The sequence below is a fragment of the Opisthorchis viverrini genome (assembly GCF_000715545.1).
Source record: "Opisthorchis viverrini unplaced genomic scaffold opera_v5_275, whole genome shotgun sequence".
NCBI lineage: Eukaryota > Metazoa > Platyhelminthes > Trematoda > Opisthorchiida > Opisthorchiidae > Opisthorchis > Opisthorchis viverrini.
The window spans coordinates 603,201-615,968 of record NW_008751936.1 but is presented as its reverse complement, the minus strand read 5'-3'; the positions used below and the strand labels follow the sequence as shown (position 1 = coordinate 615,968).

The 12,768-nt window shown below is 47.7% G+C and overlaps 1 protein-coding gene across 1 annotated transcript in view; it reads left to right on the top strand.

Moving 5' to 3' along the window:
* Positions 1 to 12,177, top strand: part of T265_09470 (hypothetical protein) — a gene marked incomplete at both ends in the record, with an annotated part of 62,229 nt that extends 50,052 nt beyond the window's left edge. Inside the window, 7 exons of the mRNA XM_009175545.1 lie at positions 1,508 to 1,877; positions 2,964 to 3,209; positions 5,022 to 5,246; positions 6,329 to 6,560; positions 6,655 to 6,768; positions 9,373 to 9,535; positions 11,726 to 12,177. Coding sequence (XP_009173809.1) covers positions 1,508 to 1,877; positions 2,964 to 3,209; positions 5,022 to 5,246; positions 6,329 to 6,560; positions 6,655 to 6,768; positions 9,373 to 9,535; positions 11,726 to 11,847 — 1,472 coding nt within the window. The remainder of the gene's footprint in view (positions 1 to 1,507; positions 1,878 to 2,963; positions 3,210 to 5,021; positions 5,247 to 6,328; positions 6,561 to 6,654; positions 6,769 to 9,372; positions 9,536 to 11,725) is intronic.
* Between the last annotated feature and the right edge of the window lie 591 nt (positions 12,178 to 12,768).

The following is a 12,768-nucleotide window of genomic DNA, read 5'->3' as shown; positions in this document are numbered from 1 at the left end:
ACGTTCTGAAGCAGGACTTTGCACTTTGAAGGTGCAAGGCGCATGCCAAATGATGGTATGATGGCGGTCAGTTTATTCAACAGAGCTTGTGCCTCGCTTTGGTCCTCAAAGATGAGGGCGATGTCATGGTGCTTAAGCACGTTTATGGGAACAGTGAGGGCCATTGCTGACCGTTCTGTTCTGATGGAAGGGACGGCCAGGTGACAGCTCTGAACGTTTGTTTGCAAAGAACGTGCGCTTTAACTCTGGTCAAATATGGGCATAAAATTCTAGGTAATGTCTCGCTCGGTCACTGAAAGGATTCAGAACGAAGCTTGTTCGATTGGAGGATGTGAAAAGAATCCAAAGCTTTCGACAGAAGAATGTGACAACTGTAGAAGCCCGGAAATCTGGATCGAGTCGGTCAAACAAGCGGGGTGGAAAATAACTCTACGCACGCGGCTGACAGGTTTATCAGGAGTTTGTCTGTGATGAGAAGTACCTGTGTCCCTCAGATCTCTTTTCATTACGCCGTCCTTACAATCATCCTAGTCAGTTCAACTCTGCTCGACTTCGTCAGATGTCACGAAAAGACCACTCTCTATAGGCTTAAAACTACACATAAACCAATCCTCCATCCTGTATCTAGTCACTCGTCTCGTACGCTCCTAGCATTTGGCTTGACCTTTTGATTCTGTAAACATTGTGTGATATCCATTCACCTGTGTATGGGCCCGCGATGAGATACCGAGACAGATTTTCTTTAACACCAACAAGCAGTTTGGCAAGCGTGTGCGTATGTATTTGTCAGCAAGGTCGATTTCTTTTAAATAACCCCAGAATGTCCAAAATCTGCTGAGACCCGCAAATTCCACCACACTCGCAGTAGGGAAGGCATCAAGCCTCCGGGCCAGAAAAGCCAGCTGCCGATTGGACGCTCAAGCAGTCAATCAATTCACCAACGGCCGAGGATGATAAGTGTTCACACAAGGCCGATTGGCTAACCTGGATTCAAGGTCAAAAGTACGGTATTTATACCGCGATATCGCTTGCAGCTTTTGTACTCGCTTGTTTCTGAGTCTTTTTGCGGCATTGGAGAGTAGACGGCAGTTAGTTCAAATCACCACAGCATACAGTGTGGGATCAAACGGAAGCAGACAATGACTCAAACGTTCTTGGGGGAGAACAAAAGCAAGCTCAGAGAAACACAGCAGTGGTTTCGACGGCTTAACGTTGCTGCGTTGACGAGCAACATGATTGGTCAGTCGTTATCACCACCGACCGCATGCCATTTGATCAGTTTATCATATCCGATTTGGCCTGGCTAAGACCCGTTTTTACGCCGTTCTGCTTGGTCTCCAAGCTTTGCATGACCCATCGAAACGAAGGACTCGGTAAAAAGCGCACGGATTGATTACCTCAGCTTCTCAAGGTTATTTAACCGTACTCCAGCCTTGGTAACACGCATGTGAAGATTTTCCTGTCATTTGTTTTCTCTCCATTCCATTATTCTACTTCATGCAATCAGAATCCCATTCGACACCCTGGCTGTACCGGTTCATCGCCAACGTACTCACCCCGTTCGTCCTTTCTCGGTGGGTTCGTCCAATCGTTTTTGTGATCAGTCTTGCTTGGATCTGCTTCTGTGTTGCCATTATCCCGAACGGAATGCATCTCGGCTTAGATCAGCGCCTCTCTATGCCAACTGACTCCTACATGCTGAAATATTTCAATGCCCTGTCCGAAGATCTCCGTATCGGTCCGCCGCTCTACTTTGTGGTGACCGAAGGACATGTGTACAATCGGACTGAGGGTCAAAACGAGGTTTGTGGCGGCGTCGGCTGTCCGCAATCTTCGTTGATGGGAAAAGTCAGTGACGCGTCGAAAATGGCCTCCTAGTAAGTGTTTGAATGAACTGTTGATACTCTAGCCTGTCCTCATCAACTGTGGGACCCTATCAGTCTCTCGTAATTAGCCAGAAAGCACGCGTATTGAGTCGTTACAGGGTTCGGACCAAGAACCTTTCGGTGAGTGCTTTTATTTCAAATACAACCTTTAATCTTTGGTAAATTAGGCTGGCCAAACACTGGACCAATTGTTACGTTCCCCTGTGCATTGATCCAGTCCGCGGGCCGTGGACCCTCAATGACTGGAACTCTTCCTAGGAGTCGGTGTAGCCATACTGCACTTTTTCGTCAGCATCACAACGCCGATCTACTAAAGTGCATAGCTGATTCGGACTGACGAGGTCAATCAGTGGTTACGGCGTGAACTTAATGACCCATGGTTCGAACTCAACCCTCCAGCATCTCAACTGCTCCCGTCTGACAGTATCTCAGCCCTCGTGTTTTCTTTGGTTGTCGTGACAGCTAGGCACCGAAAGGGTGTTACAGCCGGTCGATTATTATTATTATTACTTTATTTGCGGATGGACGAGTTGACCTTGTGGTCCCCTCCCTTATTGGTTGAAAAGTACTTAATAAAGTTAAGCGGTTGTTATTGGCTGTTAAAGTACAGTGGTACTGTATGATGATCTGTCATCCAGGGGGTCTGCTTTCAGCGATGAAGTTCCTCCCACACCAGATATATGCTTATTGCTTAATACATTTGAACGTACTTCTTTTGGGTTGCATGGCAGCTATGCACCGAATGGGTGTCACTTCTGGGCAGTTACAAAATGTCGAACTGTTTAGATTAGGAGAACTCTTCAGTACGTTTGCTGCAAGTTGACAGATCACGGCACGTAAACACTTCAGCGGAACTCTGATCCATCGTATCCGTCAGGCACAGCAAAACCCCTCCACAGTGTCTCCTCCCTCGTGACCCTTTTAGAACAAAGCCTTAATTATGGTACTTTCTGAACTGTAAATCTCCGCCCGACTTTGAATAATCCCGCCAGTGGTTGTAGATGAAATCTTGCGCCCAACTGCGTTTTCAGCTCGTGGATCGTTTGCGCCTTCTTTACCGCCCAACTGCGTTTTCAGCTCGTGGATCGCACAACCACCATCTTCTTGGATCGATGATTATTTTGATTGGGTCGATCCCGATGGTTCTCCGATGTGCTGTCGTGTTTTCCGAAATAGCACAGATCTGTGCCCGGCCAGTGAACCTCAGTCGAACTGTGTCACCTGTCCAGTTGAGCTGGTCGACGGTCGTCCGAATGAGGCTGATTTCAATCACTACTTACCTGGTTTCCTCGAGCAAAATCCCACAATGGACTGTCCAAAAGGGTGAGTCGTCAAGCTTTCGCAAAAGCCCATATTCTCTCTCTTCTTGGTTATTTTTGACCCCCAGAATAGATCTCTAATCATCCGGCGATATGAACTCCGACAAAAATACATGCCTACTTTATAGACGTAACACACTATTAATAAGGTCTACGGACTTAACGAAGGCATGATCTGATTGGTCAGAATATCAGCCAATCAGGATCGGGCAGCAAGCCTCGGTGCTTCTAGCCCCCTTCACGAAATTGTAACGCAACCGCGGGGAACATTCTGCGATAACACTGTAGACAGAGTTGTAGAATATCATAACCGAGAGATTCAGTTGAGTTTCTCGTAAAAACCAAATTGATTTGCAAATGAGTGTATTTCTCGAAAACAGTGCAATTCGTGTTCAAGTGGAACACAAGGTTGATGGAAACTCGGGGACTGCACCTACCTGATGAGCCACAAGAAGGGGGAAACCGGTCGTGGGCTGTCGAAGAGTTTTCAAGCAACCTTGTTAGTAGTTTCCATTATGAAAAAGAGTTGTAATAATATCTCCATAAAGGACAGTCTCAAGATATCGAGCCTTCATATATACCATGGTGGGCACAACAGTAAACGAAGAACTAACATAGAAGTTGTACCGCCATTTGCAGCACACCACAGGTGGTACCCTCGTTTTAGGCGATGAGGAATCCAGCGTGTCTCAGACAGTTTGTCCTGCGCATGAAAATTTTTTCGTCCTGCGGAAATTTGAGTGGGAAGCCAGTTTTCAACAAAAAAATAATATTGAAAACACTGGATTTCTAAGTAACTTAAATAAGATGCTTGCCTCTACTTTGTTGCAATCTGCTAATGAGAAGTGAGTCCCAATCTCTTGACAACGACGGCTCTTTTGTGAATGACCTCGAATCACCGCCATTCCTCTACACTGGCTTGTTTTCATCTGTCATGTGACCTCGGTCAGCAGCACGCCGTTCCGATGATTTCTCGCTGTACTGCGGCTGTAGTTTCGTACGGCGAATTGCTTCCGTTTGGGTATAATGATGGAATTTTCCTCTGTGTGACTCTTGATCTCCCAACTCACTGAAAACCTTTTTCAGATGGTAAGGCGCGAACTTGCTGACTGGAAGGTCCCTCTGCATCCGAACTGCTCCTGTCTAGGCTTGAGTAACGTGGCAATATGTTACCTCTCATGCTTTCTCCGGGTGGCATGGCAGGCAGGCACCCCAAGAGTGGGCTCCCCCTGGACGCTGTTTTAGCAATCTGTTACCGACTGCTCTCTCTGAGTTTAACCGCCCACCCAGAGCTAGTTCACTCCTTGTTCTTCACTGTTGGTCGGCATCCTGTCTGAGGTCGACTGCGGCAGAATTGTGTCGCGGTGGCTTTCCCGCGTCTCTTACGGGCTATTTGTGAAGCTCAAACTTCATTTGAATCATAACGTTTTTTGGACTGTCACGAAAACTAGGTGAACGTGTGATCTTCTTGCTGGGTTCGTATTGATGGACAATTTTTTTTTCAACCGTACGCTTCCTATCTGCAACTTCTTTATGGACAATCGTTCGGGAATTCAAGGTCAGATATCGAGCCATCTTTGAATTCTCATCTCAAATGAATTTAGCATTTCTCTCAGGTTTCCCGGAAATTCTATCGGGACGTCTTTTACAGACTGTCACCCCGTCGTATCCGGAGAAAGATCTGGATGTCCTCGCAGTTTTTTGTACCCTAACACCCTGGGGTAGCGTTAGCTGGTTTCAGAACATCTCACTGTCTGTTGGGCGAGTCAGAAACACCACTGGGCACCAACCTTTCTGGTTTTTTCGGCTTTTCCAGTGGTCGAGCACCCTATCGTGTCGCGGTTCCACTCGATACTCAAAATCAAACCAGTTCCACCTACTTCATGACCTATCATTCGGTGTTGAGTCAACCGGATGATTTTATCAACGCTCTCCGCGGCGCTCGTCGTGTGGCCGATGAGATTAATCAGGAATGGCGAGCAAACAACTCCGATCCGGTGGACTCGAAAACCCCCCCACGCAACTCTGTTTACGCTTATAGGTGAGTGCCCACATTGCTCAATAAAACCACGTGCAATAAAATGCGATTCCATTCATTGAACTTTTGTTTCAGCACACTGTATGGTTTGGGATCTGTACATCTCGTCTTATCTAAATCCCCATGGGTGGGTGGACAGTCTGGTTAGTATCAGCTGGTCGGTTGTTGGTATCTCGGGCTACAGTACGGACTGTTTTGTTGTACGGCTGTGAGATTCGGCCCGTTGGAGCGGCGGAACTGATACATCCTTAGGTTTTCGACAACCAGTTTCTCAGGAACCTAGCTCGTGTGGGTCGGTGTTGGCCAATCCATAACCGGGCAGTTAGAAAGCGAGTTTTCGGTTGCGCAACGGGGACTCCCATTGAAGAATCTGTCGAGTACCAGAAGCTGCGTTGGTTGGGACATGTGTTGCGTAGGCCGAACCATCGTTTGCCGAAGGAGTACTGTTTTCCGTACTCAGTCCAGAGTGGCGGAAGCAGAGTTGGTCAACGTTGGACTTGGCAGAGAGAGATATGAAAGAGATTATGAAACGTCTGGGTCCTGTCGGTGCTACTCACCTTCCAGGGTGGAGATCGCGAGATCCCCACTAAGCTTGGTTGGAGACGCTGCAAATCAATGGCAGTGGCGTTCTTGTTGTCAGTTTCTGTCCAGATTGCCGGCCAAGCGGTTCCGAGCGCTTGGCGACGAGGCCGTTCGTCTCAAGACGACTCAATAGCCCTAAATTAGAGTATTCAGAGGCAATTTTGGAAGTTGCCAACCACTCATGTTAGATGTAATAGATACCTCGAGATCGTGTAGCTTACTGATTAACTCAATGATGGGTAATGTGCACAACTCTTTGTGAATCCGCGCAAGGACAGCGTCATCCAGTCTTTCCTCACTTTTTTGGAAAAAAACAAGGACTGTTATCACAGGCATTGACTATTTATACTATTGCTGTATGACTGAATCAGTACTGGGTCCCCCCCCCAACCCAACAGTTTTCCACAGCAGTTCGTTTTGTGAACGAGTTAAAACATCCAACATGTTGATATCAGATCCATGTCAATTCCATAGCTCTATTTTTTCCACTCATTTTTCATCAGCGTCTTCTACGTTTTCTACGAGCAATACGTGACCATCGTCAACGAGGCACTCATCCAAGTCGGCGCTTGTCTGTTGGCCATCACCGTCGTCACATTTCTTCTTTTGGGTCTGAATCTGATCGCCACTCTTATGGTCGTGCTTGGTGTGGTCTTCATTGTACTCAGTATGCTGGCGCTCATGGTTTTGTGGCATATCGATCTAAACGCATTGTCACTGGTCAACTTGGTCGTGGTAAGCATTCTCTTGTTCGATGCATCTCTCCTTGTCTTTCATTGTTCGTGTTACGACCCCCCGCCACAACTCATTACTGTTTTTCTACCCATAGACCATCGGGATCGGTGTGGAGTTTTGCGCCCATATTGTGCGTGCGTTCACTGTGAGCCTCGAACCGACCCGACTGGAACGTGCCAGAAGCGCGTTGACCGACATGGGAAGTTCGGTAAGTCTTGTTACTCATCCAGCCACTTTTCGCCTCATCTCCCAGAATCTGACCTATCGAGCTGAAAAGTCTGATTTATGTGGTCGGCCCCTCACACTTTTGTTTCAATGACCTGGATTCAAACCCAGCATGGACGCCTTCATATTGGCTGCCGGCCCTCGTCTTCAGATTCATGTTCACTTGTCTACTTCATGAGTAAAACACATGGGAATATATTTTATTAGGTACTAGTTACTACACTCTTCCCAGACAGTTGCACCTTGTGTTGCTAACCTGTAGGTTCTCACTATCACCATCCAGCCATGACTATCACGAAATCGGTCCACTCAAATCATACTTCCATTAGTTGAACTCACCGGCATCAGACAACCCGAAGCACCTCGTTTCTAACCCATGCCTAGGTTATGCGCTTCCCGTATTCGGATCGTTGTTGTTGTCATCACCACAGCTACACCAGGTTGAGTGCGTTGGTGTCAGTCTCACTCTGATATGGTTTGCTGAGTGAGGCGCCCTACCGCACTCAGCTGGGTGAGATAACGGCCGGTAGGTTTAACTCGCACGTGATTGGTCAAACGAGCGAGCCTATCTCCGACCGATCTCTGGTCAGGTCCAACAACCAATCATATTTCAGTACCGGTTGCTGGCTGTGTATCCGGAATCCGTCTAAATTTCCATTAAGCTATCGGCCAATTTTGAATGGTTCTGGATGGAAACACCGAGGCATTGCCGTCGGTTCACTTGCCGACGGAGAGAAATTTTCGGTCTTCATATTCTATCTGTTCACAGGGAGAACCTTAATCAACTTATGCATATAATGTACACCACGTGGGACTTTTTTCATTAAAAAAATCTGCTATAAAGTTGATTGCAAAAATGGGTGGGGTTGACGACAAGAACGAGCCAGTTGTGTGGTTTTGATCGACAGACAGTTTTCTGTTCTATGGGTGTGTCTGGCGGGGTTGGACTGATGGACATTAAGGCTTTCTGCACAAAGTGCGAACAATTCAAACGACTTGACTCATTCTCCTGTTTCAAAGTTTGACGCTGAAGGCGTGTGCCTCTGGATATTTTGTGCGGTGATGCGCATTGATGATTATCTTGGGTAAGGAGACAGCAAAAAAAATCGTTCAGCTGGGGCACCCTTTCGGTGCCTAACTGCCATGCTACGCGAAGGTTGCACGAGGGCCGGGATACTGTCATGTTGCCCAAGCCTAGACAGGGGAAGTCGAGAAGAGAGGTCGGGTTCGAACCACGGACCTTCCGGTCAGTGAATTCGCGCTCTAACCACTTGGGCCACCTTGCCCCCGGTTAAGGAGACAAGTCTCACCTGAAGCGTCTGCATCCGTTTGAAAACATTTCCAGTGCTGTCGGCCTTCGTCCTAAAGGTAGGTCCATCGCGAATAAACCGGCTGGCATGCCTGCATTGCGTGTTTCACATGTGGCCTCAAATGGATGCAAACGATTCCGGTATCCAGTTACTACGCGGAATAATCAAGGGATCTCTCCATACACTATCTTGGGACAATCCATGGAACGACCCAAGTGAGCTTCCTCATTACGGCGCTGTAACAAACGATGGCCTAAAGTAAACAAACAGCTATTTAAGTAATGCAGGTGGGAGTAATAATCGTTCAGCTGTGACACTTTAGCTGCCATGCCACCCGAAGGAAGCACGAGAGCTGGCATATTACCAGGTTGCCCAAGCCTAGACAGGGAAGTCGAGAGGTAGAGGTCAGGTTCGAACTACAGACCTTCCGGTCAGTAAATTCGCGTTCTAACCACTTGAGCCATCTCGCCTCGGGGAAGTTGAGATGCAGATGTCGGGTTCGAACCACGGACCTTCAGGTTAGTAAATTCGCGCTCTTACCACTGAGGCAAGAGTACGTGAAGGTTTTCCAAATTCAGTAGAAAAGATTCTGTCTTGAACGGACTATTGTTCGAAGTCAGTAAGGCCTTCTTCGAAGTGCCACAGTTTTGTTTTTTTATTCGGTTTAAAACTGTGCAAATTCCGGCACGTGACTTATGAACAGCAGCGATTCATAAAAAGAATGAAGCAGATGTGCAGTACTTTTCGGGATTCAATTAAAGGAAAAAATCCCCAACATCCTCACCCTGCCATCGAAATGACCATTGTCTTATTTGTGGATTTATGCGTACAGTGAAGCATCGGTGTTGAACACTGATGTCATGCTGTCGATGATGATGATGCGTACCGTGAATAAAGTCATTCGGCCGTAACACCCGGTGTCTAGCTGCCATGCTTCCCGAAGAAAGCACGAGGGCTGGGATACTGTCAGGTTGCCCAAGCCTAGACTGGGGAAGTCGAGAGGTAGAGTTCGGGTTCGAATCACGGACCTTCCAGTCAGTAGATTCGCGCTGTAACCACTTGATCCATCTCGCCGCGTGAATAGCGTGTAACTTTTTATCGGTTCTCTGTGAAGGAGGTTGACCACAGACTAGCCTTGCAGGGTTGACTTGTTTTTCAATGATCTTTCTACTGTTAACATATGCTCCCCCTCCTCACGTGCACTGAATTGCTCTCGATATGCTTAATGTTTCGTCATAAAGCAGATCAGAGTTTGCATGCGATCTTTCCTCTTACAGATCCTCCGTGGTATCACTCTCACGAAACTTGGTGGGATCGTGATTCTTGCTTTCTCCAAGTCGCGACTATTCCAGGTGTTCTACTTCCGCATGTATCTGGGCATCATTGTTTTCGGTGCGATCACCGGTCTCATTGTTTTGCCCGTTCTTATGAGTTACTTCGGTAAGTGTTGCTCTACATGATCTATCTAGTTGTCCCCGCATTTGCTGTCTATATGGTTCTTTCGTTTCGTTGGCCAATCGGCGTTATTCACGTGACTGCATCCGTGTGAACTGGAGATATACTTGTCTCTTCTTGTAGCTATTCCTGTGCGTATACAGGATCGATGTACTTCCAGCAACGTTTCTTTGGAATCGTCTATTTTCAGCTTGATCAGCGAGAAAGCTGAGTGGAATTGTAGAACACCGATGCCGTCGAAACGCTTTTGAAATTAAAGAGTCTGGTCCTACCCGAAAGGAACCTGCTGTTCGCAACCGCATTAGCAGCCATTTAATTTCTGGCTGTTCGGGTCAGGCCAGTCCACTGCGGCCGACAAGGTCAGACTATTGAGTCATCAGTTCCGCACGGGGTCTCCAAAGAAAGCCCTACTGCCTCGCGGGTCAGACTTTTGAGTCGGAGGCTCGAGGTGGAGTACTTCAGCTCCTCGACCGGGAAGTACCATTTGCCATTGCAGCTTTGTCGACCCTTACTCACACTCCCCTCCTCACACATTTTGCTGAACGCTAATGCAACTCTGTATCGTTCCTTTAGCCTCCTGTTGCGCCCACTATGTTATATCAAAAGGCACGGTACCTCTAGACAGCCGTTTATGGAGAGAAAGGAAAATTATTACTACTGTATTTATAGGGTAGTCACAATGTTCCACAAGGTCGTGTTAGAATCTCCGTGTGGGGTTCGAGAAGCGTCGAGTCAAAGGTGCTCGACTCGGATTGGCTGGCATTTCGACCAATCAGGGCATTCCTTCGTTTGGTCCGTGTCCTCCACGTGACACATCCGTCCAAATGATTTGATGTTCGCTTATTAGGGATGGCTGGGCTCCAGACACCCATCGAATGATGCACTGCTGTCAACCGGTCTACCACTCTGAGCTCCAACGTTCCACTTTTCTCTCTTCGGAACATCAACCCACTGTCAGCAACGTGAATCTGGCCTGAGGTTTTATTCCTTCAACCGATGGTCTGCACTCGCCATTTTTCAAAGAGAGTAGTAAAGTCCCGGTGAACAGTCTCACAACCCTACAGCGCTCCATATTACTATATGGATCAGAAACCTGCTGCTGCGTGCCGAGGACATCAAAAGACTTCCAGTGTTTTACCATCGATGTCTCCGAGACATTGCCCGAAACTGATGGGAACACCGGATCACCAATGCTGAAGTACATCAAATGGTATTCGGAAGAAATAACTCAGCCTCGATAGATGAGCTGATCACACTGCACAGGTTACGCTGACTTGGCCACGTATTGGCTTGGTGGCATCTAGAAGGCATACCGTTACGTCTCAGGGTCGTTTGTAATGTTGTATGGTTGCAAGTCATGGCCTCTGTGGGCAGACGATGTGAGGCCTCTTCAGTTTTTTTACCACCGATGCCTCATAAGCATTGCTGGTGTCGAATGGCGCCAAAGACATCCTAACGAGGTAATTAGAAAACGGGCATTCGGTTGTGTGGTCCGTACTTCAGTTGTGGTGAGTATCCAGCAACTTCATTGCCTTGCCATATACGACGAATGCTGAACTGCCGTCCACCATGGCTCCCGTCATAATGATGCAACCGATGACTTTGTAGAAGGGTGTGAAAGAGGTTACGAAGAGTTTACGTGTTGTTGGTGCAGTACGCCTTGCAGGATGGGGACGCGTGACCCCGCATGCCCTTGGCGGGAGACAATGCAAGCAATTGCGGCTGATCGATGTCACTGGCGTTCGTGTTGTCAGTTTCTTTCCAGGCGGTCTTATTCAGCACTTGGACGTGTCAACACTTGAGGATGGTTGTGGTAGGGTAACACCGGGTCTCTCCTTGTTGAACCCTTTCGTTCGTTCACTTCAAGACTTTAAGTACGTTAGAAAAACTTTGTATGGCTGTACGGCAGTTAAGCATCAGTGTAGACGTTCGTAATGACGGTGATTGTGAATGAGGCTACCACCGGTTACCGCCTGATCCTTGCCAACCGTTGGTGAGCAGCGCCGGCTGCCGCGCATCTTGACGTACATTACTGGGAGTAACAACAAATCATAGATTTTGTGCCAATGAAGTATCCTATTCAACGATGGTATTGCTGTTTGTATGCATGCGTGTCTAGCAATCGGTTTCTGTTTCTACTCGGTAGTACCTCACTCTTTCGCCTTCCATTTGCAGGTCCCGGACTGAACAAAGCGGTTGCCGCCAAACACAAACGACATCTGCACGAAGTGGATTTACTCGAACACCTGCCTCCAATCACGATCGATGTACCACGCACTATTACTGTTCTCAATTAGGTGCTCGGCTGAGCACACCGGACTTTTCGCCCCCTCGCCCCCCGTCATTTTTAACCACTATTTTCCTTCATTCGTTGTACTTTTCGCGATACTTTTGCAACATATGAATATCCGTGTGTTTTTCCTCTCTCTCACTTACCTCAGTCATCAAAATTCATGATTGTGATTCGCATGGAGATGATGTCTCCATCTTTTCTGCTCCTCACTTTGATTCGATGGATTTCCCATAGTGTGTCATTGAAAGCATAATTCTTCTCTTTTTGTGTCTGATATCGCTACTCAGATAAAGCTCCCTCCACAGCGTCGTACTGATTTTTTCCCGCGTGGTGACAGCCTCTTGTTCCGGGGGGGGGGGCGGGCAATTCGTCCGGGGGTACAAGATACCCTGTTGTTTCAATCGGCTACTCTTCTACTCAGATAAAGCTCCCTCCACAGCGTCGTACTGATTTTTTCCCGCGTGGTGACAGCCTCTTGTTCCGGGGGGGGGGCGAGCAATTCGTCCGGGGGTACACAATACCCTGTTGGTTCAATCGTCTACTCTTGAAACCAAGATGATCTACCTCAGTACATAAACTCATCCACAGTTTTTCGTATCGATGGTTTCTTCGAATGCACGATGGCTTGTGGGTATGAGACAGTGGATCATTCCCCCTTCCTTGACATCCACTTGACTGCGAGAATGGTTTTCCTTTCATACGGCTACCCCCAATGTCCACCATCGCATACGCAAATTGACCTGATTTCGTCACAGTCCACTTGACTTCGTGACTGTATATCGTGGCGCTAGCTTGCATGGCAATATAACGTCCGCCTAATCAATCTTATTGCTGGTTTCCACCTGGCCCAGTCCCCCACTTCTCACTCTCTCATCTGCGCATGCATACTGGGCCGTGTGGATCCGCTTTAACCGGTCTCAATCTG